The sequence below is a fragment of the Entelurus aequoreus genome, linkage group LG18, assembly GCF_033978785.1.
Source record: "Entelurus aequoreus isolate RoL-2023_Sb linkage group LG18, RoL_Eaeq_v1.1, whole genome shotgun sequence".
Classification (NCBI taxonomy): domain Eukaryota; kingdom Metazoa; phylum Chordata; class Actinopteri; order Syngnathiformes; family Syngnathidae; genus Entelurus; species Entelurus aequoreus.
This window is the reverse complement of record NC_084748.1, coordinates 5,267,057-5,295,016: the sequence shown is the minus strand read 5'-3', so window position 1 is coordinate 5,295,016 and position 27,960 is coordinate 5,267,057. Positions and strand designations below refer to the sequence as shown.

Sequence of the window (27,960 nt, the reverse complement as noted above, 5' to 3'; positions counted from 1 at the left end):
AAAAACAAAATAAATCTATATGTTAGATAAGTCAAACATTATTTCAAGAGTCCATATACAAAAAAAAACCTAGAAAAGTTTATTTAGAAAAGAGTATTTTACAGAACTGGGCCACCGGGGGGCGCTCACATCTGCGCTTGCAGATAATGCTCATAATTTGCTCTCAGCACAAACTCAAAGTAAGGTTTGGACTTGAGAGTGCTGAGCTGGTCCAGGTCCAGCAGGTCCTTGACGTCCGGCAGGTAGGTCTGCAGGGGCACGCCTGAAACACATGGCGTCAAACTCCGTGACCTGGGCCTGAGGTAGACCGAGGACAAGTTCTCTCTTACCTTCCTCCAGGAGCTTGAGCAGGATCTTGACAAAGATGCTGTCCTTGGCGGCCTCCAGCGGGTCGTCGTTGCCGTCGGCGGAGGACCAGCTGGGGAGGGGGCGGAGTCACAACGTCAGCCAATCGGTGTTAAAAAGCAACACGAGGACAAAAACGTCTTACTCGTCCCTGGCGAGGACTTTCCCAAAGATGTCACACTTGAGCGCGTCGATGTCGACCTCGTCTTCCTGCTCGGACAAACACAGTTGGAAGGCGAGCGTGAGGAACAGGAAGTGAGGAACAGGAAGTGACCTTGAAGGAGCCTAAATGATGTTTAAGTGAATTTACATTTTATGGAAGGTGCTTTATGTTTATTCAGCCAAAAGGGGACTATTTACTTTATTTAAATAATACGAAAATGTATATATCGCATGCTTAGAATAATTATAAGGTACACTGTTGCTGAGATTTGATGACCTATATTGAGTAAAACATGCTTGAAACTAGAATATCAAGTGTTGCAAAGCTGTGTCATCAACACTCACAAGTATAAAACTGCTTTTTCAAAGTAATAATTTCTTATTTCAAGCATGAAGAAAAAAAAAATCATGACTGACACAATTGTGTCTCATAATTAAAACAGATGACCGCCAAATGGACTTTGCTGTTTTATTTCCAATGGAACAATAGAAAAGATGTACTCTTATAGTAGTACAGTTGGCACAGTACAGTAAACTGACAGTTAATATTTAAACATTTAACATGTGACATTTCTAACAATTTTGAACAGAAATAGTTCATGCACAATAAGATAAATTCTTCAAGATTACAATCAAAAAGAAATTGGCCGGGGGCCGGGCTGTAAATAAATAAATATATATAAATATATTATATATTATATATATATATGTATATATATATATATATATATATATATATACATATATATATATATATATATATATAACTATTAGGGCTGCAACAACAAATCGATTAAATCAATTAAAATCGATTATTAAAATAGTTGCCGATTAATTTAATTTAGATTCGTTGGATCTATGCTATGCGCAGAGTTTTTTTGTTTTTTTTTTTAATAAACCTTTATTTATAAACTGCAACATTTACAAACAGCTGAGAAACAATAATCAAAATAAGTATGGTGCCAGTATGCTGTTTTTTTTCCAATAAAATACTGGAAAGGATAGAAATGTAGTTTGTCTCTTTTATCTGATTATTAATCGAAGTAATAATCGACAGATTAATCGATTATCAAAATAATCGTTAGTTGCAGCCCTAATATATATATATATATATATATTAGGGCTGCAACAACAAATCGATTAAATCGATTAAAATTGATTATTAAAATAGTTGCCGATTAATTTAGTCATCGATTCGCATGCGCAGAGGTTTTTATTTATTTTTTTATTTATTTTTTAATACATTTTTATTTATAAACTGTAACATGTACAAACAGCTGAGAAACAATCATCACAATAAGTATGGTGCCAGTATGCTGTTTTTTTTCAATAAAATACTGGATAGGATAGAAATGTAGTTTGTCTATTTTATCCGATTATTAATCGATTAATCGAAGTAATAATCGACAGATTAATCGATTATCAAATTAATCGTTAGTTGCAGCCGTAATATATATATATATATATATATATATATATATATATATATATATATATATATATATATATATATATATATATATATATACACAGTATATACCTTGCGCACTAATTGACTGAAAGAGCACGCACTTGGCGCGATGATGTCATGTTATCCATGGAAAAATGCATTTTTAGACAATATGATTTGTCTGAGCGGCTCGTAGACCCCGAGAGTAACAAGATGTTGCCTTGTTGCCTTTCCATTATGAACAATAAACTAGTTTTTAGTATACCGTATTTTTCGGACTATTAGTCGCAGTTTTTTTTCATAGTTTGGCCGGGGGTGCGACTTATACTCAGGAGCGACTTATGTGTGAAATGATTAACACATTAGCGTAAAATATCAAATAATATTATTGATCTCATCCACGTAAGAGACTAGACGTATAAGATTTCATGGGATTTAGCGATTAGGAGTGACAGATTGTTTGGTAAACGTATAGCATGTTCTATATGTTATAGTTATTTGAATGACTCTTACCATAATATGTTACGTTAACATACCAGGCACCTTCTCAGTTGGTTATTTATGCCTCATATAACGTACACTTATTCAGCCTGTTGTTCACTATTCTTGATTTATTTTAAATTGCCTTTCAAATGTCTATTCTTGGTGTTGGCTTTTATCAAATACATTTCCCATAAAAATGCGACTTATACTCCAGTGCGACTTATATAGGTTTTTTTCCTTCTTTATTATGCATTTTCGGCCGGTGCGACTTATACTCCGGAGAGACTTATACTCCGAAAAATACGGTAAGGTTGCTGGTTTCAAGAAATGTAATGCCGAGCGCATATCATTATGTCCAGATAATGGCACTAGCATTTACTTCATTTAAGAATATTTTTCAACATACTGAGAAAAAAGGTCTCGTATTTGTTTTTTCTGCCAAGAAAAGTGCACTTGTTATTAGTGAGAATATACTTATTTTAAAGGTATTTTGGGGTTCATTGAGGTTAGCTAATTTTACTTGTTTTGGAAAGTCTTGACAAGCCAAATTTTATTGTTCTATTGGCAGATAATTTTGCTTAGTTCAAGTAAAATACCCCTCATTTTTGTATTTTTTCCCCTTGTTTTTGAACACTGACTTTTTGCAGTGTGTGTCTTTCATGTATTATAATCAAACAGAAAGATATTGTCTGACCCAAGGACTATAGAAGCGAAGAGGAAGCAGGGCCTGAATCCCCTCCAGGCGACTTCCTTTTTCAACTGTTTTACGAACCTCTTTTTTGCACTATTTTACAAACCTCTTTTTGAACTATTTTACGACCTCTTCTTTTGAACTGTTCTGTAACCAAAGGCAACGCTGTTTACGACCCACTTCCCTCTGGAAGCAGCCGTGGTCATGTGATCAGAGAAAGTCAAATAAAGGAGGAGTTGCACAATCTTTGGCCAGAGCGTGCTGGAGATCGTGCAAGGGTACAGTGTCCAGGCGACTCTCCTCAACATTGAGGCAAATTGAATTCTGTCTCTGTTTGATTCTTTGCTTCTTGTCTTGTTTAATAGATGTCATCAGTGTTTGAACCTGACACTATTTTACACTGCTTTAATACAGTGAAGATTACGTCACTGTTTTAATTGCATATATGGCGGAAGGATCTGTGTGGTAATAAGGTTTGGACACAATGTATTATGGGTAATGGCAGTCAGGTATGGTGGAATCAAGCCACAGTTTTTTGACCTTACTCTTACTCTTTCTTACTGTAACAAACTCTCTTTATTTTGTTATTCATTTGTTCCCACGTCGTTATTGTTTTTACGTTTTTGAAGGATTAAGTTGACAAGTCAACGATACAAAACGAAGAGGAGCGTCTGGAGTTGTGTTTGTTGTTGCCGCAGCGAGCGTGAGCAGGAGAAAGTAGAGAAGCGTCAAGCTAAGGCTTCATTAAGAAACTACAGACCTGATCGATGTACTCCAGGAGATCCAGGGCCTTCTTGAAGTCGTATTCGTTGGCCCGCCGGTTGTCGTCACTGACGTACAGCTGCACAAACAAGTTGGGGTTGGAGCAGGGCGAGCGGCGCCAGGACAAAGGGGGGGCGGACTCACCTGGACCAGCTTGTAGGCGCTGAGCAGCGGCATGGTGTCCGGGTTCTGCTGCTTGTCCTCCAGGAGCTGCCTGGGCAGCGTCTCCTGGTGCAGGAGGAAGCGCTCCTGCTGCACCATGTCTGACGGGTCGCACGGACAAAGTCAAGCTCGGACCGGAACCGTAGCCTGGTCTTTACACGATATTATCGGCCAATAAATGCTTTAAAATGTAATATCGGAAATTATCGGTATCGGTTTCAAAAAGTAAAATGTATGACTTTTTAAAACGCCGCTGTACGGAAGGTCACAAGTAGGTTAAAAAAAACAGGTAAAAGTAGATAACTAGAAGGCTAAAGAAGATAAAAAAAGGACAAAATAGGTAAATGGAAAGTAAAATAAAATAAAAGTAGGTAAACAGTAGGTAAATGTCACAAGTAGGTTAAAAAAAGGTTAAAAGTATTAAACTAGAAAGTAAAAAGAAGGTAAAAAATTATGTAACAAGAAGGTAAAATTAGCTTGAAAAAAAAAAAGAACAAAAATAGGTAAAGTAAAAAAAAGAAAGTAGGTAAACAGAAAGTAAAGGTCACAAGTAGGGATGCTGCAGATATTATCGGCCGATAAATGCGTTAAAATGTAATATCGGAAATTATCGGTATCGTTTTTTTTATTATCGGTATCAGCTTCTTTTTTTTTTTTTTTAAATTAAATCAACATAAAAAACACAAGATACACTTACAATTAATGCACCAACCCAAAAAACCTCCCTCCTAATTCACACAAAAGGGTTGTTTCTTTCTGTTATTAATATTCTGGTTCCTACATTATATATCAACATATATCAATACAGTCTGCAAGGGATACAGTCCGTAAGCACACATGATTGTGCGTGCTGCTGGTCCACTAATAGTACTAACCTTTAACAGTTAATGTTACTCATTTTCATTAATTACTAGTTTCTATGTAACTGTTTTTATATTGTTTTACTTTCTTTTTTATTCATTTTATTTATTAATTTATTTATCTTATTTTATTTATTTTTTTAAAGTACCTTATCTTCACCATACCTGGTTGTCCAAATTAGACATAATAATGTGTTAATTCCACGACTGTATATATCGGTTGATATCGGTATCGGTTGATATCGGTATCGGTAATTAAAGAGTTGGACAATATCGGAATATCGGATATCGGCAAAAAGCCATTATCGGACATTCCTTGTCACAAGTAAATAAAAGTAGGTAACTAGAAGGTACAACTATCTAAAAAACGATTAAAAGTAGGTAAACAGTAGGTAAAAAAGGTCACAAGAAGGTTAAAAAAAGGTTACAAGTCGGTAACGCGAAGGTAAAAAAGATAAAAAGTACAGTACTTAAAAGTAGGTAACTAAAAGGTTAAAAAGAGATACAAAGTACAGTACAGTACGTAAAGGAGGTAAATACAAGATAAAAGTAGGTAACTAGAAGGTCACAAATAGGTTAAAAAAAGGTAACTAGAAGGCAAAAAAGTAGCTAAAAAAAGGAAAAAATAGGTAAATAGAAAGTAAAAAAAATATTGAAAGTAGGGAAACAGTAGGTAAATAAAGGTCACAAGTAGGTTAACAAAAGGTTAAAATGAGGTAAATAGAAGATAAAAGTAGTAAGTAAAAGGAGGTAAATAGAAGATAAAAATAGTAAGTAAAAGGAGGTAAATAGAAGATAAAAGTAGGTAACTAGGTCACAAATAGGTTAAAAAAAGGTAATTAGAAGGCAAAAAAGTAGCTAAAAAAAGGAAAAATAGGTAAATAGAAAGTTAAAAAAAAAGATTGAAAGTAGGTAAACAGTAGGTAAATAAAGGTCACAAGTAGGTTAACAAAAGGTTAAAATTAGGTAAATAGAAGATAAAAGTAGTAAGTAAAAGGAGGTAAATAGAAGATAAAAATAGTAAGTAAAAGGAGGTAAATAGAAGATAAAAGTATATAAAAAAAAACCTTATCGGACATATCTAACGGTTACCTTCCACCCGCTTGGCCAGCTCGTCTTCCGGAAGGTCGGACGCCAGCGCCGCCAGCTTGCTGAGAGCCAGCAGAGTCTTCTTCTTGGCGAAGTACCGCGTCTCCGCGTCGGCCTGCCTGGACAGAGTCCTGTGGGCCTGCGGGACACGCGGACAGGAGCCGTTAGAACTTCTAGCGGCGGCGAGGAAGGCGAGCGGCGGACGTACGCTCTGGTAGTCGTGCACGTGGATGTCGTGCAGCCAGCTGAGGTGCTGGTGGGCCTGCAGGAAGCCCGCCAGCTCTTGGTGCTGCGCGGCCGGCTGGGACAGGAGCTTCCCTCGCTTCCCTTTCTCCATGTACCAGCGGAACAGGAATTCTGCAAAGTTCTGACAGGCCCGTTGAGGCGTGTCAGCTGACAGCGGGTCTTCATGGGACAAACGTAGGGAGACGAGATACCTGCTGGTCAAACTTGCTCATGTAGTGCTGCAGGCGGCTCTGGTTGTCTGTCAGCTCGCACATTTGGACCAGCATGTCAAAGTCACAGTACTTCTCTGCCAGCGCCGCCACCCACTGGTACTGACCCAGTTCCACTGCAACACACACCAGCAGTCGCCATGACAACCCGCCAGCTTTACGACGGCCAGTGTCGCCGCCCATTCACAGTTATAAGTAGGTGACAACAAGGTGAGAGTAGGTAACTAGAAGGTAAGAGTAGATGACTAGAAGGTAAGTGTAGGTAACTAGAAGGTAAGAGTATGTGACTAGAAGGTTAGTGTAGGTAACTAGAAGGTACAGTAAGTGTAGGTAACTAGAAGGTAAGTGTAGATAACTTGAAGGTAAAAGTAGCTTAAAAAATTACAAAATAGGTGAATAGAAAGTTTTAAAAAAAGATTGAAAGTAGGTAAACAGTAGGTAAATAAAGGTCACAAGTAGGTTAAAAAAATGTTAAAAGTAGTTAACTAGAAGGTAAAAAGGAAGGTAACTAGAACGTATGAGTAGATAACTAAAAGGTAAAATTATGTAACAAGAAGGTAAAATTAGCTTAATTTAAAAAAAGAACAAACAAATTGAAAGTAAGTAAACAGAAAGTAAAGGTCACAAGTAGGTAGCTAGAAGGTAAAAATAGGTAACTACAAGGTAAAACTATCTAAAAAATGACCAAAAATTGGTAAATAGAAAGTAAAAAAAGATTAAAAGTAGGTCAACAGTAGGTAAATAAAGGTCACAAGTAGGTTAAAAGTAGATAACTAGTAGGTAAAAAACATAAAAAAGTACAGTATGTAAAAGTAGGTAACTAGAAGTTAAGTGTAGGTAACTAGAAGGTACGTGTAGGTGACTAGAAGGTAAGAGTAGTTGACTAGAAGGTAAAGGTAGGTAACTAGAAGGTAAAAGTAGCTAAAAAAAGGACAACATAGGTAAATACAAGTTAAAAAAAGATTGAAAGTAGGTAAACAGTAGGTAAATAAAGGTCACAAGTAAAAAAAAAAGGTTAAAAGTAGTTAACTAGAAGGTAAAAAGGAAGGTAACTAGAAGGTATGAGTAGATCACTAAAAAGGTAAAATTATGTAACAAGAAGGTAAAATTAGCTAAAGTAAAAAAAAAAACAGATTGATAAATAGATTGAAAGTAGGTAAACAGAAAGTAAAGGTCACTAGAAGGTAAAAGTAGGTAATTCAATGTAAGACTATTTTAAAAAAAAAGACAAAAATAGGTAAATAGAAAGTAAAAAAAGATTAAAAGTAGGTAAACAGAAGGTAAATAAAGGTCACAAGTAGGTTAAAAGTAGGTCACTAGAAGGTAAAAAACATAAAAAGTACAGTACGTAAAAGTAGGTAACTAGAAGGTCACAAGTAGGTTAAAAAACAGGTAAAGGTAGATAACCACAAGGCAAAAGTAGATAACTAGAAGGCAAAAGTAGCTCAAAAAGGACAAAATAGGTAAATGGAAAGTAAAAAAAATAAAAGTAGGTATACAGTAGGTAAATAAAGGTCACAAGTAGGTTAACAAAAGGTTAAAAGTAGGTAACTAGAAGGTAAAAAAGAGATACAAAATACAGTAAGTAAAAGTACCTAAATAGAAGATAAAAGTAGTAAGTAAAAGGAGGTAATTAGAAGATAAAAGTAGGTCAAAAAAAGGTAAAAGAAGGATTAAGCACAATAATGAGAGGCTGAGATAAAATAAAACATCTGCTCACTAATTGTTGCACATCAAAATAAGGCTTGTGTTTATCCAGCTGCACACACACACACACACACACACACACACACACACACACACACACACACACACACACACACACACACGCACACGCACACACGCACACACACACACACAATATTTGTGTGACAGTCCACTCACGGAGCGGCGTCAGCAGCTCGGAGCGACGCTGGCTGTACTCCATTTCCAGGCTGTTGTAGCGCTCCTGCTGGCCACCAGGGGGCGCCTGCTGCAGGGAGTGCAGCTGGGCCACGTAACCGCCCAGGTAGAAGTCCAACAGCGCCACCAGCTGCTCGCACAAAACGCTGCGCAGCTCCGAGTCGGCGTGCGGGTACATGGAGCGCAGGATGAGCTCGTGTTGGCGCGAGATGACCGTACGCACGCCGCCCAGCGCTGGAGGAGGAGGAGGCGGCGGAGCCGAGATCAGAAATGTGGGCGGAGCAGCGGCATGAGACCCTCACCTGTCCACGGGATGTACTCTGGTTCTGCAGCGGCCTTCTCAGAAGCTCTGTACGTGGACGCCTTGGTCTCTCGGTACTGACCCGCGGCATGAAGCATGTCCTGCAACATCACAATCATCGGTCTTCTTGTCACCAGGCAGACGCCGCCAACACTCACCTTGATGATGGCGTTGACGGTCAGAACCACCTCGGCCCACTGCACCGAGTCCACCGGGTTCTCCCGCACGCTCCTCTCCTCCTCTTCCAGCAGACAATCGAAGATGGAGGAGATCTGTGACACCTGTGGCACACACACACACACACACACACACACACACACACACACACACACGTGGCATGTGAGCGCCGCCTGCGACCACACGGGGGCGGTTCTGTTCGCCGACGCTCACCTCCCTGAAGAAGACGTCGGCCACGGTGAGACTGGGGGGCACGCTGCAGTTCTTCCTGCGCAGCGCGGCGCTGATGGCCCCGTTGACCACCTCGCCGTGCTTGCTGTGGTGGTTCTTCAGAACCATGGCCGCCTGCAGCTTCTCGGCGTGCTCGCACAGCAGCAGCCGCGTCGCCGTGGGAGACGAGCGCACCGTCACCTGACCCAGTCGGTCCAGCAGGCCCACCTGGCGACCCGGCCGGTTAGTGAAGCGTCACGTGACTCTGGAGGCGGTGGGCGTGTACCTGCAGCAGGAAGTCCATGAAGCAGCTGTGGGCCTTCATCTTGTCCTCCAGCTGGTGCAGGATGATGAGCGACGTCAGCGGGAAGCCGACGCTCTCTGCAACCATCAGGACCACAACAGTTCAATACACAATTATGACATGCAAAACAACAATTACATGCAAAACAATATACAATAATGACATGCAAAACAACAATTCAATACACAATAATAAAAAATTATTGCATATAAAACAATGACATACAAAACACAAGAGTGACATACACAATATTATACAATAATGACATACAAAACACAACAATGACATACAAAACAACAATTATACAAAAAACAATGAAATGCAAAATAATAAACATACAAAAAAACAATGACAGACAATAATATACAACAAAGACATACCAAACACAACAATGACATACAAAACAAAACAATGACATACAAAATAATATACAACAATGACATACAAAACAACAATTATACAAAAAACAATGACGTGCAAAATACAACAATTCAATACAAAATAATAAACAATAATTACATACAAAACAACAATGACATACACAATAATATACAATGACCAGTGTTGGGACTAACGCGTTACAAAGTAACTAGTAGTCTAACACGTTATTTTTTATATTCAGTAACTCAGTTACCGTTACTACATGATGCGTTACTGCGTTATTTTACGTTATTTTCTATGTAGTATCGGCTAGAAACAGAAGATCTGAGTGTGTTTTATTGTAGCGCTGCAGTGTCGTCCTTCTGATTCTTCCTCTGTCACTTGAGGCCCGCTGTGTGTGGGTGTGTGTGTGGGGGGGGGGGGGGGGGGGGGCGTGTCTGTGTTTACTAACAAGACATGGCGGAGCAGAAGTCGAGTTTCTTAACATGGAGATATTCTCACTACTTTTCTTTTGTCGAGCACAAAGAAAATAACATTTTAGTTAAATGTAAGTTGTGTCTTGCATGCGTGCATAGACGACAACATAAACTTCAATCCTCAAGCATGCATTCATGGACGACAACATAAACTTCAACCCTCAAGCATGCCTTCATAGACGACAACATAAACTTCATGCGTTCCTGGACAATATAAACTTCATTCCTCAAGCATGCGTTCATAGACAACAAACTTCAATCCTCAAGCATGCGTTCATAGACAACATAAACTTCAAACCTCAAGCATGCGTTCATCGACAACATAAACTTCAAGCCTCAAGCATGCGTTCATAGACGACAACAAACTTCAACCCTCAAGCATGCGTTCATAGACAACATAAACTTCATTCCTCAAGCATGCGTTCTTAGACAACATAAACTTCCATCCTCAAGCATGCGTTCATAGACAACATAAACTTCAATACTCAAGCATGCCTTCATAGACAACATAAACTTCAACCCTCAATCATGCGTTCATCCATCCATCTTCAACCGCTTATCCGGAATCAGGTCGCGGGGACAGCAGCTCCAGCAAAGACCCCCAGACTTCCCTCTCCAGAGCAACATTTGCGACTTCCTCCTGGGGAATCCCGAAGCGTTCCCAGGCCAGAGAGGAGATGTAATCCCCCCATCTGGTCCTTGGCCTGCCGCGGGGCCTCCTCCCAGTGGGACGTGCAACGAGGACCTCCCTAGGGAGACGCTCGTGAGGCATCCGCACGAGATGCCCGAACCACCTAAGCTGGCTCCTTTCCAAGCGAAGGAGCAGCGGCTCTACTCCGAGTCTCTCTCGGGTGACTGCACTTCTCACCCTATCTCTAAGGGAGATGCCAGCCACCCTTCTGAGGAAACTCATTTCGGCCGCTTGTATCCGCGATCTTATTCTTTCGGTCATTACCCACACTTCATGACCATAGGTGAGAGTAGGAATGTAGATAGCTCGGTAGACCGAGAGCTTTGCCTTCTGGCTCAGCTCCCGTTTCGTCAAAACAGTGCGGCAGAGAGACTGCAATACTGCCCCAGCTGCTCCGATTCTCCGGCTGATTTCCTTCTCCATCTTTCCCTCACTCGTGAACAAGACCCCGAGATACTTAAACTCCTCCACCTGGGACAGAGTCCTGTCCCCTACCCGGACTGTACAAACCATCGGTTTCCTGCTGAGAACCATGGCCTCAGATTTGGAGATGCTGATCCTCATTCCAGCCGCTGAACACTCGGCTGCGAACCGATCCAGTGAGAGCTGAAGGTCACGAACCGAAGGTGCCATCAGGACCACATCATCTGCAAACAGCAGTGACGCAACCTTTAGCCCCCCGAGACGTATACCCTCTCCGCCATGGCCACGACTCCGCCTAGAAATCCTGTCCATGAAAATCACAAACAGGATAGGTGACAGAGCGCAGCCCTGGCGGAGACCAACCCCCACTGGAAACGGATCAGACTTACATCCAAGCACCCGGACACAACTCTCGCTTTGGTTGTACAGAGATTGGATGGCCCTCAACAGGGTTCCCCTCACTCCGTACTCCCTCAGCACCTCCCACAAGATCTCCCGAGGGACGCGGTCATACGCCTTCTCCAAATCCACAAAACACATGTAGACTGGATAGGCATACTCCCAGGCCCTCTCCAGGATTCCCGCAAGCGTAAAGAGTTGGTCAGTTGTTCCACGACCAGGACGGAATCCACATTGCTCCTCTTGAATCTGAGGTTCTGCGTTCATAGACAACATAAACTTCCATCCTCAAGCATGCGTTCATAGACAACATAAACTTCAATACTCAAGCCTGCGTTCACAGACAACATGAACTTAAATCCTCAATCATGCGTTCATAGACAACATAAACTTCAATACTCAATCATGCGTTCATAGACAACATAAACTTCAATCTTCAAGCATGCGTTCACAGACAACATAAACTTCAATCCTCAATCATGCGTTCATAGACAACATAAACTTCAATCTTCAAACATGCGTTCACAGACAACATAAACTTCAATCCTCAATCATGCGTTCATAGACAACATAAACTTCAATCTTCAAGCATGCGTTCACAGACAACATAAACTTCAATCCTCAATCATGCGTTCATAGACAACATAAACTTCATTCCTCAAGCATGCGTTCATAGACAACATAAACTTCCATCCTCAAGCATGCGTTCATAGACAACATAAACTTCCATCCTCAAGCATGCGTTCATAGACAACATAAACTTCAATACTCAAGCATGCCTTCATAGACAACATAAACTTCAACCCTCAATCATGCGTTCATAGACAACATAAACTTCCATCCTCAAGCATGCGTTCATAGACAACATAAACTTCAATACTCAAGCATGCGTTCACAGACAACATAAACTTCAATCCTCAATCATGCGTTCATAGACAACATAAACTTCAATACTCAATCATGCGTTCATAGACAACATAAACTTCAATCTTCAAGCATGCGTTCACAGACAACATAAACTTCAATCCTCAATCATGCGTTCATAGACAACATAAACTTCAATCTTCAAACATGCGTTCACAGACAACATAAACTTCAAACCTCAATCATGCGTTCATAGACAACATAAACTTCAATACTCAATCATGCGTTCATAGACAACATAAACTTCAATCTTCAAGCATGCGTTCACAGACAACATAAACTCCATCCTCAATCATGCGTTCATAGACAACATAAACTTCATTCCTCAAGCATGCGTTCATAGACAACATAAACTTCCATCCTCAATCATGCGTTCATAGACAACATAAACTTCAATCCTCAATCATGCGTTCATAGACAACATAAACTTCAATCTTCAAGCATGCGTTCACAGACAACATAAACTTCAATCCTCAAGCATGCGTTCATAGACAACATAAACTTCAATACTCAAGCATGCCTTCATAGACAACATAAACTTCAACCCTCAATCATGCGTTCATAGACAACATAAACTTCCATCCTCAAGCATGTGTTCACAGACAACATAAACTTCAATACTCAAGCATGCCTTCATAGACAACATAAACTTCAACCCTCAATCATGCGTTCATAGACAACATAAACTTCAATCTTCAAGCATGCGTTCACAGACAACATAAACTTCAATCCTCAATCATGCGTTCATAGACAACATAAACTTCAATCTTCAAGCATGCGTTCATAGACGACAACAAACTTCAACCCTCAATCATGCGTTCATAGACAACATAAACTTCAATCTTCAAGCATGCGTTCACAGACAACATAAACTTCAACCCTCAATCATGCGTTCATAGACAACATAAACTTCAATACTCAATCATGCGTTCATAGACAACATAAACTTCAATCTTCAAGCATGCGTTCACAGACAACATAAACTTCAATCCTCAAGCATGCGTTCATAGACGACAACATAAACTTCAACCTCACCGTCAGGAACCGACTCGGCCCAGCGGGGGTCGGAGGCGGGGTAGTCGTCCAGCAGGTCCAGGTTGATCCGGGTCACCATGGCGTCCAGCTCGCCTCCTTCGCTGCCAGCGGGGAAAAGCTCATCAGTGAGCGTCTGAGCACCCAGAAGATCGTTGCTGAGGATGAAGACCACGTGGTCATTATTGTTGTTTAGCTACATGACCAAACATTACAGCAAAAAGTTAGTGTGGTACCGGCAGAACTGCAGGAAGGCTGCCTTCAGGAGCTTGGGTTTGTCCTCCTGAGCTACAAGTTCAGCTCGACCGTGCTGCTCCATCATGGACACCTTTAGCAGAACAACAATCAGAGCCAGCATGAAGGCTGCAGAAGACTTCATTTTGGCGCTCTACCTCCGGCGCCGCCGCCAGAGACGAGCACAGGGAGTCTTCCACGGTCTCCGGCAGGATGGAGGCGCTCTCCCGGGCCACCACCGCCACCAGGCCGCTGTTCTGAGAGAAGAAGACGGGCAGGTTGGCGCAGCAGCCGCCCCCGCGCACGCCGTCACCTGCGGGCACACCACATGGTCACGTCCGAAGGTCATCATGGGCTCTGGAGCGCGAGGAGCCCACCGGGTGAGTTGAAAGGGATCCTCTCGTCAGGAAGACCCCCTCGGCTGCTTCCTGTGGAGCAGGCGAAGACCAGCTCCTCGTTGTAGAGGAAGGCGGTGAGGCCGGGGTAAGGCGGCAGCAAGAGACGTGTGGCGTGCAGCTCGGCTTCGCTCTGGCAAAACATCGTGGATACCCGTTAGCGCCGTAGCTATGGCGACCGGAAGCCCAGTGGGAGCTGACCTGGAAGGCAGGGTTGTATTTGGTGACCTCCACAGTGAACTGGTTGGAGATGGTGGTGCCAAAGTCCTGCAAGGTGACCAGGCAGAAGTAGACGAGGCAGGGGGTGTCGGCCGGGTGCCAGGCGGCCACCAGGAGCACCAAGCCGGCCCTGGAAGCACAGCAGGCGGCTCGGTTTGGACTTGACATGCTTAAAAGCACAGCTGAAGAAGAAGACGACTCACTGGCTGAGCTTCATGTCCAAAAAGCTCACGTTGATGCCGTCACGCATCTCCTCGTAGTTGCTCTCGGAGCCCTGGTGGAGGAGGAGGAGGCACAAACATCAGAAAATCTCATAAAAATATTGAGCCTTTCAAATGATGCTAACATTTTATACTATTATATGAGCTCAATATGTACGTTTTAACCTGAAAGGATGCTGTTAGCATTCTAATTTTACCATGCTAACATTAGCATGCTAAAATTTACATGAACACTAAAAACCAGTTAGCATACTTCCAATATGGCATCAAGTAATAGAATTCATAATTAATAGGGTTAAAACATAAACAATTTAATAAAAAATGTGTGGAGTTAAAAAATGTGGGAATTGAGGAACTTGAAAAGATTGTCCATTTATTTTAAGTGGTAATTTCCTGGAGTTTTTATGATTAAACTCAGAAAATTGGTAGTTTAATTGTCCAGAATGAGTGAAATGTGTTAATTAGAGATGTCCGATAATATCGGACTGCCGATATTATCAGCCGATAAATGCTTTAAAATGTAATATCGGAAATTATCAGTATCGGTTTCAAAAAGTAAAATTTATGATTTTTTCAAAACGCCGCTGTGTACACGGATGTAGGGAGAAGTACAGAGCGCCAATAAACCTTAAAGGCTCTGCCTTTGCGTGCCGGCCCAGTCACATAATATCTACGGCTTTTCACACACACAAGTGAATGCAAGGCATACTTGGTCAACAGCCATACAGGTCAAACTGAGGGCGGCCGTATAAACAACTTTAACACTGTTACAAATATGCGCCACACTGTGAACCCACACCAAACAAGAATGACAAACAAATTTCGAGAGAACATCCGCACCGTAACAACATAAACACAACAGAACAAATACCCAGAACCCCTTGCAGCACTAACTCTTCCGGGATGCTACAATATACACCCCCCGCTACCCCATACCAAAACCCCGCCCACCTCAACCTCCTCATGCTCTCTCAGGGAGAGCATGTCCCAAATTCCAAGCTGCTGTTTTGAGGCATGTTAAAAAAAAAATGCACTTTGTGACTTCAATAATAAATATGGCAGTGCCATGTTGGCGTTTTTTTTCCATAACTTGAGTTGATTTATTTTGGAAAACCTTGTTACATTGTTTAATGCATCCAGCGGGGCATCACAACAAAATTAGGCATAATAATGTGTTCATTCCACGACTGTATATATCGGTATCGGTTGATATCAGAATCTGTAATTAAGAGTTGGACAATATCGGAATATCGGCAAAAAAGCCATTATCGGACATCTCTAGTGTTAATGGTTTATATTGTTTGTGGAATTTTAAAACGTTGGGAATTGAGGAACTTGAAAAGATTGTCCAATTGTTTCAATGGGAATTTCCTGGAGTTTTTCTTATTAAACTCAGAAAATTGGTAGTTTGGATTTCCAGGATGAGTGAAATGTGTTAATGGTTCGTATCATTTGTGGAATTGAAAAATGTGGAAATTGTGGAACTTGCAAAGATAGTCCATTTGTTTTAATGGGAATTTCCAGGATTTCTTTTTTTATTAAACTCTGAAAATTGGTAGTTCGAATGTCCAGGATGAGTGAAATGTGTTAAGGGTTCATATCGTTTGTGGAGTTAGAAAATGAAAATGTGGGAATTGAGAAAGTTCAAAAGATAGTCAATTTATTACAATGAGAATTTCCTGGAGTTTTTTTTAAATTAAACTCATAACATTGGTAGTTTAATTGTCCAGAATTAGTTAAATGTGTTAAGGGTTCGTATCGTTTGTGGATTTAGAAAATGTGGGAATTGAGAAACTTGAAAAGATTGTCAATTTATTTCAATGGGAATTTCCTGGAGGTTTTTTTATCAATCTCAGAAAACTGGTAGTTTGACTGTCCAGGATGAGTGAAATGTGTTAATGGTTCATATCGTTTGTGGAATTAGAAAATGTGGGAATTGAGAAACTTTAAAAGATTGTCAATTTATTTCAATGGGAATTTCCTGGAGTTTTTTTCTTAATTAAACTCAGAAAATTGGTAGTTTGAATGTCCAGAATGAGTGAAATGTGTTGAAATGGTTTGTATCGTTTGTGGAGTTAGAAAATGTGGGAATTGAGAAACTTGCAAAGATTGTCCATTGCCCCCGTGACCCCAAAAGGGACAAGCGGTAGAAAATGGATGGATGGATGGAATTTCCTGGAGTTTTTTTTATTATTAAACTCGGAAAATTGGTAGTTTGAATGTCCAGGATGAGTGAAATGTGTTATGGTTCGTATCGTTTGTGGAGTTAGAAAATGTGGGAATTGAGAAACTTGAAAACATTGTCCATTTGTTTCAATGAGAATTTCCTGGGTTTTTTCAAATTAAATACAGAAAATTGGTAGTTTGAATGTCCAGGATGAGTGAAATGTGTTAATGGGTCGTAACGTTTGTGGTCTTAGAAAATGTGGGAATTGAGAAACTTGAAAAGATTGTCCATTTGTTTCAATTGGAATTTCCTGGTTTTTAAAAAAAATTAAACTCAGAAAATTGGTCGTTTGAATTTCCAGGATGAGTGAAATGTGTTAAAGGTTCATATCGTTTGTGGAGTTAAAAAATGTGGGAATTGAGGAACTTGAAAAGATTGTCCATATATTTTAATGAAAATTTCCTGGAGTTTTTTTTTTTTATTAAACTCAGAAAATTGGTAGTTTAATTGTCCACAATGAGTGAAATGTGTTAATGGTTTGTATCGTTTGTGGAATTTAAAAAAGTCGGGAATTGAGAAACTTGCAAAGATTGTCCATTTGTTTCAATTGGAATTTCCTGTTTTTTTTTTATTAAACTCAGAAAATTGGTAGTTTGAATTTCCAGGATGAGTGAAATGTGTTAATGGTTCATATCGTTTGTGGAGTTAAAAAATGTGGGAATTGAGGAACTTGAAAAGGTTGTCCATTTATTTTAATGGAAATTTCATGGAGTTTTTTTTTATTAAACACAGAAAATTGGTAGTTTAATTGTCCAGAATGAGTGAAATGTGTTAATGGTTCATAACGTTTGTGGAATTTTAAAAAAGCCGGGAATTGAGGAACTTGAAAAGATTGTCCATTTATGTGAATGGGAATTTCCTGGAAATTTTGGGTATTTCAGGAAAAATGGGAGTTTTTTGGACTACGGAAAATAGCACAAATACACCTGAATGAACTGAATTTCTAGGGAACGTGTTAGCCACAAGCCACTGGTTCAAGGAGAAGATGAAAATGGTGATCAACACACAAACACTAAGAAAGTGGACTTTTCCAGCTGAGTGGACAAAAGGCTTCTGATTGGCTGATCTACTGACCCAGATGGCGTCGGCGACGCTCTCGGTCAGAGCTCGCTGGGCGTCCCAGCTGATGGTCTGCTGCTCCGAGCTCACGTCCACTTCCCATTTGCTTAGGCGGGAACTGGTCAGCGTGTAGAGGCTGCTGGCTCCGCCCACCCACAGCACGCTGTGGAGCTGCAACAACAACAACAGCTTTGACGTTCTGGAGGCCATCGTGCGCTTGGAGAAGAACGCGGGACTCACGGCGTCGATGGCGGGCGGCGACAGGATGCCAAACAGGCTGGACACCCGGCGTCCGATGCCTGACAACACGCCCTGGCCCTGATGCAGCGCTCGGTACTGTGGCCTTCCGGAAGCGTCCGCGCTGACTCTCAGGAGACGGTTCGTAGTGGAGGACGCGACAAAGCTGCCGCCCTGAGGGAGGAAGACCACCGGCTCACAAGCCGACCTTCTGACTTGTCAATGCAATAAGAAGCTTCAAGGTCACACCCTAACCCAGCACGTCACTTCTATTAAGCTGGCCCTGCCACCCCAACTCATGATACCTGCTGTCTCTCTAATCATTGGGTTACAGCTAAGTTAGGAGCCTCCCCACCACTAGTTGGCGTAGTGCAGGGGTCACCAACCTTTTTGAAACCAAGAGCTACTTCTTGGGTACTGATTAATGCGAAAGGCTACCAGTTTGATACACACTTAAATAAATTGCCAGAAATAGCCAATTTGCTCAATTTACCTTTAACTCTATGTTATTATAAACAATTAATGATATTTACACTTAATTGAACGGTTTAAAAGAGGAGAAAACACGAAAAAAATGACAATTAAATTTTGAAACATAGTTCATCTTCAATTTCGACTCTTGAAAATTCAAAATTCAACCGAAAAAAAGAAGAGAAAAACTAGTTAATTCGAATCTTTTTGAAAAAATTTAAAAAAGAATTTATGGAACATCATTAGTAATTTTTCCTGATTAAGATTAATTTTAGAATTTTGATGACATGTTTTAAATAGGTTAAAATCCAATCTGCACTTTGTTAGAATATATAACAAATTGGACCAAGCTATATTTCTAACAAAGACCAATCATTATTTCTTCTAGATTTTCCAGAACAAAATTTTTAAAAGAAATTCAAAAGACTTTGAAATAAGATTTAAATTTGATTCTACAGATCTTCTAGATTTGCCAGAATAATTTTTTTGAATTTTAATCATAATAAGTTTGAAGAAATATTTCACAAATATTCTTCGTCGAAAAAACAGAAGCTAAAATGAAGAATTAAATTAAAATGTATTTATTATTCTTTACAATAGAATTTTTTTTTTTACTTGAACATTGATTTAGATTGTCAGGAAAGAAGAGGAAGGAATTTAAAAGGTAAAAAGGTATATGTGTTTAAAAATCCTAAAATCATTTTTAAGGTTGTATTTTTTCTCTAAAATTGTCTTTCTGAAAGTTATAAGAAGCAAAGTAAAAAAATTAATGAATTTATTTAAACAAATGAAGACCAAGTCTTTAAAATATTTTCTTGGATTTTCAAATTCTATTTGAGTTTTGTCTCTCTTAGAATTAAAAATGTCGGGCAAAGCGAGACCAGCTTGCTAGTAAATAAATACAATTTAAAAAATAGAGGCAGCTCACTGGTAAGTGCTGCTATTTGAGCTATTTTTAGAACAGGCCAGCGGGCTACTCATCTGGTCCTTACGGGCTACCTGGTGCCCGCGGGCGTAGTGAATGTCACAAAATCTTGGCGTTAATGCACTCTTTGTGTCTTTTTACGAATATTAATAAAAGGCCATATCGCCCAGCCCTACCCACAAGGGTATTCCAGTGTTTCCCACACATTCATTTATTTGTGGCGGCCCGCCACGAAAGAATCACGTCCGCCACAAATAAAAAAAAAATAAAAAAAAAAATTTTTTGTGGTAATGTCCAGCTTCTCAGGCAAATCATATAGTTGATGTAGATGCCCATATAGGCTGTTCAGATTTACTTTAAAAAAGAGAAGTGTAGGATACTTCTCTTGTTGCCTTATTTGTATTTGACCACTACTGTTTTCTGTTTATTTGTTACTGACTGTGGCAGGACACCTCTGCCTCTGTTTCACTTTATGTTGCTGGTAAATAATATGGTTGTAGTAGTAGGCTAAAGTTAAATTATTTAGTCTGCACTAATTAAAGGGGCAGAGCTTTAAGAGACATTCTAGCTTTTATATTTTATAAGATATATTTTTTGTAAGAACCACAATTAATAAATATATTTCAGTGAATAACTTATTGTTCAAATCTGTATATAAATATGTACATAAAGTGTTGTAATTATATTGTAAAATGGATGGATGGACGTTTAAAACAAAACTGTTATTATTAATTAGTAAGTATACATTCTTTGAGCCTTTTTAGAGAAAATGATATCATTGTAGTAAATTATGCAAATTACTCGATGATGTCATGGTGACCACGCCCATAGCCACGCCCCCACCGCCACAGGTATCTTGGCAGTTTATGGGAAACACTGTATTCTAGTAAAATATGCAGAGATGTGTCACATTTTTATGCTTATGCATAAAACTGTTTTCTTTTGTATAATTTTTTTCAATGAATTAAGTAACGTTTATGACAACCTTTTTCCAAAACAATATAGAATGTGAGATACAACAGGATGACGCATACAATTATCATTTGTTTTCAAAACACTTACAAAAGAAGTGGCACCCCAAAATTGACTGTGGGACCCCATTTTTATGACATGATAGGGTCAAAATGGGGACCCTATTTTGAAAATTGCTAGGGCCAAAACTGAGCATGTATATGGCATATTCAATGTCAGTTAGCATTGAGCTAGCACATTTGTAATGCTTGTGAGTGCTTTCTATTAGGCATGCAGGCCACTAAGGGTTTTGAGTCTGAAACCGAAAGTGGCATCACGTGTGTCAGAATAATTGTATCAAAGTTATCACAAAACTTTGTGTTGACATGAGCAGACAAAAGCTGTCTTTGATCTTACCAAGCAAAAGGCTTGTAAAACTCCACTGTGTAAGATGGGAAGCGACATGAAGGCGTCTGTTTCTTTGATGTATTGTAATCCACAAGATCTTGTCTTGACCCGAGATCTACAAAGCGGAGAGGAAAGCAGGACCTGACGCAAGCTCCAGGCATCTTTTCTTTGAACTGTTTTGTGACCGAGGGCAACGGCTGTTTACGACCCCCCTTCCTTTAAGAAACTGCTGTTGTCATGTAATCAGGGAAGGTCCAAATAAAAGAGGAGGCGTGCAACCTTTCGTCAAGAGCGTGGTGGAAGACTGTCCAAAGAGTACAGCCCAGACGTTTCTCCTCAATGAGCTAAATTGAATTCTGTCTCTGCTTAATTCCTTGCTTCTTGTCTGTTTAATAGATGTCATCAGTGTTTGAACCTGACAACGTGCACCAGAGATATCGGAATATGGTAGCGTTTGGTTCCAGGTGAATCAGTACCAGTGCATACTTGCCAACCCTCCCGTTTTTAGCGGGAGAATCCCGGTATTCAGCGCCTCTCCCGACAACCTCCCGGCAGAGATTTTCTCCCGACAAACTCCCGGTATTCAGCCGGAGCTGGAGGCCACGCCCCCTCCAGCTCAATGCGGACCTGAGACTGAGTGGGGACAGCCTGTTCTCATGTCCGCTTTCCCACAATATAAACAGCTTGCCTAACGAATTCAAACGAATGGAAACAAGAATTTCAGTTCATCCAGGACAGTTCGAAGGGGAAGGTGTATGTTGCCTGTAAATATGTAGAACAGACTTCTCCATTGAACACGGTGGCCGAAATGATATACTCATCATGAACGGAGAAGTTAAACAGGACAATACTGCCATCTAATGGATAGCCACCGGAACACTGAAATTCAAGTATTTCTTTTATGTAAATAAAATAAATAAATATATATATATATATATATAGCTAGAATTCACTGAAAGTCAAGTATTTCATACACACACATATATATATATATATATATATATATATATATATATATATATATATATATATATATATATATATATATATATATATATATATATATATATATATATATATATATATATATATATATATATATATATATTCTAGCTGTAAATAACCACGCCCCCCGCCCCCAACCCCCGATATTGGAGGTCTCAAGGTTGGCAAGTATGCCAGTGTTTCCCATAAACTGCCAAGATACCTGTGGCGGTGGGGGCGTGGCTATGGGCGTGGTCACCATGACATCATCGAGTAATTTGCATAATTTACTACAATGATATGATTTCCTCTAAAAAGGCTCAAAAAATGTATACTTACTAATTAATAATAACAGTTTTGTTTTAAACGTCCATCCATCCATCCATTTTACAATATAATTACAACACTTTATGTACATATTTATATACAGATTTTAACAATAAGTTATTTACTGAAATATATTTATTAATTGTGGTTCTTACAAAAAATATATCTTATAAAATATAAAAGCTAAAATGTCTCTTAAAGCTCTGCCCCTTTAATTAGTGCATACTAAATAATTTAACTTTAGCCTACTACTACAACCATATTATTTACCAGCAACATAAAGTGAAACAGAGGCAGAGGTGTCCTGCCACAGTCAGTAACAAATAAACAGAAAACAGTAGTGGTCAAATACAAATAAGGCAACAAGAGAAGTATCCTACACTTCTCTTTTGTAAAGTAAATCTGAACAGCCTATATGGGCATCTACATCAACTATATGATTTGCCTGAGAAGCTGGACAGGACAACAACAACAAAAAAATTAAAAAATAAAAATACAATTTTTTATTTTATTTTATTTTTTTAATTTGTGGCGGACGTAATTCTTTCGTGGCGGGCCGCCACAAATAAATAAATGTGTGGGAAACACTGAGTACCCACCCATGACGCTGGTTTTAAAACATGCATCTACTGGTTATAAAAGGTAGGAGTTGTCGACACTCACTGCGACCGCCACCACGAAGGAGCACAGGTCTCCCAGGTCCAGGTCGCTCTCAGAGTAGTTTCCCTCCTGAGACAAGCTGGGCCACAAACGCGCCGTTCCCTCGGCCGCCACGGCCAGGACGGAGATGGCCTGGACCGCCGCCGTCTCCAGAGGGGCGACGGACGCCACGGCCACGAGGTCCGCCGTGTAGCCGTACCCGCTGTTGGGCAGCTGGAGCTCCTTGCACACGCACAGCTGCAAGCAGACAACGCCGTGCGGTCACGCGCGACATCACACCCGAGACGTGCGACGGGATCAAAGTGCACCTTGGCCACGGCGGTCTGGCAGATCTTCCAGATGACGACTCGTTCCCCGCAGACCATCCAGGCCCAGCCGCTGTCGCAGACCTTCACGGAGATGGGCTCCTCGGCTGCAGACCAGGACAAAGACGTTGGCGAGCAGACGAGACAACACGAGTGGGGGGGGGGGGGGGGGCACTTTACCGTTGACCGCAGTCAGCGCCTCCATCACCTTGACGGGCAGCGAGGAGCCGAACGTTTGCACGTCATAGTTGAGGCAGTCCGAGGGGGCGTGGCTCTGCTCGCGACCAGGCGTCGCCCTGCCAACACACCACAACGTTAAGCAAAAGTGCGGAACGGCACATTTTAAAAATAATACTACAATAACACATTTAAAAGTCGAAATAAAAGAGCAAAAAGGTGAAATCTAACTAATAACTCTTCAAAACTTGTAATTTCTCCAACGAACAAACGTTAGGCAAAAGTGCGGCCACAGCTAATATTTTAACGGCACATTTTAAAAATACTACTACAATAACACATTTAAAAGTGGAAATAAAGAGCAAAAAAGGTGAAATGTAACTACAGTGTTTCCCATAAACTGCCAAGATACCTGTGGCGGTGGGGGCGTGGCTATGGGCGTGGTCACCATGACATCATCGAGTAGTTTGCATAATTTACTACAATGATTTGATTTTCTCTAAAAAGGCTCAAAAAATGTACACATGTTAACAGTTTTGTTTTAAACGTCCATCCATCCATCCATCCATTTTACAAAATAATTACAACACTTTATGTACATATTTATATACAGATTTGAACAATAAGTTATTCACTGAAATATATTTATTAATTGTGGTTCTTACAAAAAATATATCTTATAAAATATAAAAGCTAAAATGTCTCAAAGCTCTGCCCCTTTAATTAGTGCATACTAAATAATTTAACTTTAGCCTACTACTACAACCATATTATTTACCAGCAACATAAAGTGAAACAGAGGCAGAGGTGTCCTGCCACAGTCAGTAACAAATAAACAGAAAACAGTAGTGGTCAAATACAAATAAGGCAACAAGAGAAGTATCCTACACTTCTCTTTTGTAAAGTAAATCTGAACAGCCGATATGGGCATCTACATCAACTATATGCTTTGCCTGAGAAGCTGGAGAGGACAAAAAAATAAAAAATACAAATTTGTATTTATTTAATTTTTTTAAAAATTTGTGGCGGACGTAATTCTTTCGTGGCGGGCCGCAACAAATAAATGAATGTGTGGGAAACCCTGAACTAATAACTCTTCAAAACTTGTAATTTCTCCAACAAACAGGCAAAAGTCCGGCCACAGCTAATGTTTGAACGGCACATTTTAAAAATACTACTACAATAACACATTTAAAAGTTGAAATAAAGAGCAAAAAGGTGAAATGTAACAAATAACTCTTCGAAACTTGTAATTTCTCCAAAAATATTAATGAATCAAAATCAATGTTCTTGTGAATTATTGACCCGTTCAATTGTTTCACTATAAATATTCCACTTTGAATTTTTGGGGGGGAAATAGTGGAAATTTTGTGTCTTTGCCATATTGACATGTCTTTGTTAAAAAGGGCAAAAAACATATTTAAAACAACAACATAAAAACATTAATAAAAACGTACGATCCACAGATCTGAAGTTGATCTAGAGCAAGGGTGCTCACTTACTAATAATTGTATTTTTCATAACGCACAGACTAGGATTGGCCACCATAAATCATGAAGCATTTAATATAATGTAAATAAAGCTTTGTATTATATTCTAACCTAATCCTTGATTATGGCAGACTATATGTAATATGGAAAATTGTAAATTGTACTTTGAGTGCAAGAAGGAAAACACAACGTGTTTAATGCCCTTCCATTTATATTTTAACCTTCTAAAAGTGTTCTTTGAGTGCAAAAGGAAACATATGTTTGTTGTATTGGAAGATTTTCTGTTAAAATAAAGCCAATATTAACATTTTTGTAGTTTCCTTTATTTTGAAAAATATTGTGAATTAGATATTTTTAAGTGTTCTTTCTTAATCCACAGTCATGTTTAAAGCAGCTAGTATTTTCCCATGTCGTGTGTCTTCTCGTGACCTCCTTGCCTTTACCTTATGTCCGCGAGTAAACTCTTTGTTTACAGAGCTGTTTTGGCCAGTTCCTTATCCGTTTTGAAGTAGCAGCTGTGTTTCTTTCTGGAGCGAGAGGGGCTGTTTTCGCTCTACACAAGATGACTCTTTTTGTTTTGAATTTCGACCTCGCATGCTGATGCTATTGTCGCGTTGTAAGGGGGCTGGTCTCCTAGAGCTTTAGTAAAACTTGGCCAAGTACTATCTAAGTGGTCCTCTTTACTCAACATATATGTCATCCAAAAGAACTTGGGATTGACCAGTGTGTTTGATTCCCTGAGAGGAAGACTGGTGTCGATATACATTTTGGTACCAGTACAAATGATTGGTATCGGGACAACCCTGTTTATGACTGCGCTTGAGTGGTTAAAAAAATAAAATTAATAAATTATATAATTATGTATGTTCTCTCAACGGTTTTGGGACCAAAATTGTTTATTTTATATCCATCCATCCATCCATTTTCTACCGCTTGTCCCATATATTAATGATATATATGAGGCATCAAAGTTATTGAAATTTTTATTATTTGCGGACGACACCAGCTTTTACAGTTCGGGACATGACTTAAAAGCATTATCAAACATTATTGAACAGGAAATGATTAAACTTAAGAGATGGTTTGATGTCAATAAATTATCATTAAATGTAAAAAAACAAAGTTTATGATTTTTTGTAAGAGGAAAAGGGAGGAAAGGATCAAACTGTCTATGGGTGAGGGCGGACCCACGTCACTTCCGCCTACCAATCCCCTAGCAACCGGGAATTCGTTGAAAACAAACCAGCTCACAGCGAACACAGCATTGACAGAAAAAGCATTTAACGAGCGTTGTGGCTTGGAAGTCGGCGTTAAATCCTTCATTTACGCATTTTTACTTATTCGCATATCGTGTGAAAAAACGAAAATGTATTATTTGCGTCAGACTCGTCTCAGTGAACTTTAAAGCTTCTCAGGCTTAGCTTAGCTTGCTAGTTAGCTTAGCCTGCGCGCTACTAAGAAAGAGACGCGGAAGTTAACAACAAGATCAAGTGTTAGTGTATAACGAAACCGGTTTTCGAAAATAGCTAGCTAGGCTATAGACTATATAGTATATTACTTACTTAACTTAATCCTCTTCTTCCCGGATGAGAAATAAGGCTTCGACGACTCGACGCCATTCATCTCGCTGCTGTTAACGCTGCCTTTGGTATCCTCTCGTTGTCCGGTTTTCGAAAATAGCTAGCTAGGCTATAGACTATATACCGCATATTATTTTTGTACAACAACAACTTCAGCTGTCGAACGTTATAAGGTACAAATTCAACGGACTTTGGGGGACTCCAGTGAGAACCGTCCTCGTTTTCCAGGTGTAAAGCTGCGAGCCATTTGTCTCGTCTCTGTGGGATTTTATCGCGCTTTGGCAGAACAAAATACAACCTTTGTTTTCCCTGTTTCCAGTTGTGGTTAGCACAACCAAAAACAACACAGTTTTTCGGCATTTTGGAGGCAGAATGACGGGTTTAACCAGCGTAGGTCGACAGGTTAAAGAGTAATGGCAACGGTTTGTTTTCAACGCCAGTCTGGTTGCTATGGCTCGAAGAACCCGTATGTAGCTCAGTTGCCCGGATGTCGGCCCTCACCGGAATTGATATTGAAGCGTTTCTGAACTTAGATTAGGTTTGGTTACTAAATGCGTGTCCGTTAGTCTTTCATTTAGACTCGGACAACTCCGAGAGCATTTTATTGACGGGTATTATTCATAAATAATTGAAGTAAAGTGTTAGGGTTACAGTAGTTACCTGGCGGAAAGAGGCGTCCGTCTGGGGGTGAGCAGCAGGCTGCTGGACGCTCTCCTGGCGGGGGTTCTGTTCTGCTGCCTGCGGGCCGAGCTCGGGGCTGTACGCGGGGAAAACATCGCTGCCCGGACGGCCTTCTTCTTCTGGCTCAACAATGGAGGAACAAATCAGCTTTTTCTCAACTAATTGTTTTCTCGTCCTTTCGCGCCGACACTTTCCTCCGGCAGCGCGCGCGGAAGTCGCTTGCTGATGACGTCAGCAACTGTTTGCGGAAATACGATTTTTTTATTTACCAAACTTTATTTTATTTTATACAGATAGTTTACAAAATCTGAAAATAAAAACAAACATGTATTTTATGCATTTTCTAAATGGGTACATACAAATTAGTTTTGCTAGAAACAGAAAGGGGGGGAAAAAAACGCAACCTTGCGAAACAAAAAGCAAATAAAAGCATCGCATTCCACAATACTTGTTCATTTTTCATGGATGTTAATCGTTTTTATAATGTATTTTAGAAGGTGGGAAGTTTCCATGACTTTTTTTATTTTTTTTACAATATTTGTTTTAACTATTAAATGAACCAAAAATATGACTTATTTTATCTTTGTGAAAATATTGGACACAGTGTGTTGTAAAGCTGCGATGCAAGTGTAAGCCAATGTGACACTATTGTTCTTTTTATAAATGTCTGTAATGATAATGTCAATGAGGGATTTTTAATCACTGCTAAATTGAAATGGTTACTAATATT

At 39.8% G+C, this 27,960-nt stretch overlaps 1 protein-coding gene across 1 annotated transcript; it reads right to left on the bottom strand.

The window, feature by feature from the left end:
- Positions 1 to 56: 56 nt before the first annotated feature.
- Positions 57 to 27,469, bottom strand: nup133 (nucleoporin 133). Its single transcript, XM_062026363.1, has 25 exons — positions 27,210 to 27,469; positions 23,483 to 23,598; positions 23,306 to 23,409; positions 23,001 to 23,234; positions 18,275 to 18,445; positions 18,050 to 18,205; positions 14,731 to 14,801; positions 14,510 to 14,657; positions 14,291 to 14,441; positions 14,072 to 14,226; positions 13,916 to 14,007; positions 13,683 to 13,837; positions 9,336 to 9,430; positions 9,053 to 9,277; positions 8,821 to 8,943; positions 8,664 to 8,763; positions 8,344 to 8,595; positions 6,442 to 6,575; positions 6,213 to 6,371; positions 6,008 to 6,143; positions 4,038 to 4,156; positions 3,892 to 3,972; positions 491 to 555; positions 330 to 418; positions 57 to 262 (listed from the first exon to the last, which is right to left on the bottom strand). The coding sequence occupies exons 1-25, from the start codon at positions 27,323 to 27,325 to the stop codon at positions 126 to 128; spliced, it is 3,384 nt and encodes a 1,127-aa protein (XP_061882347.1). The 5' UTR covers positions 27,326 to 27,469; the 3' UTR covers positions 57 to 125.
- Positions 27,470 to 27,960: the final 491 nt, after the last annotated feature.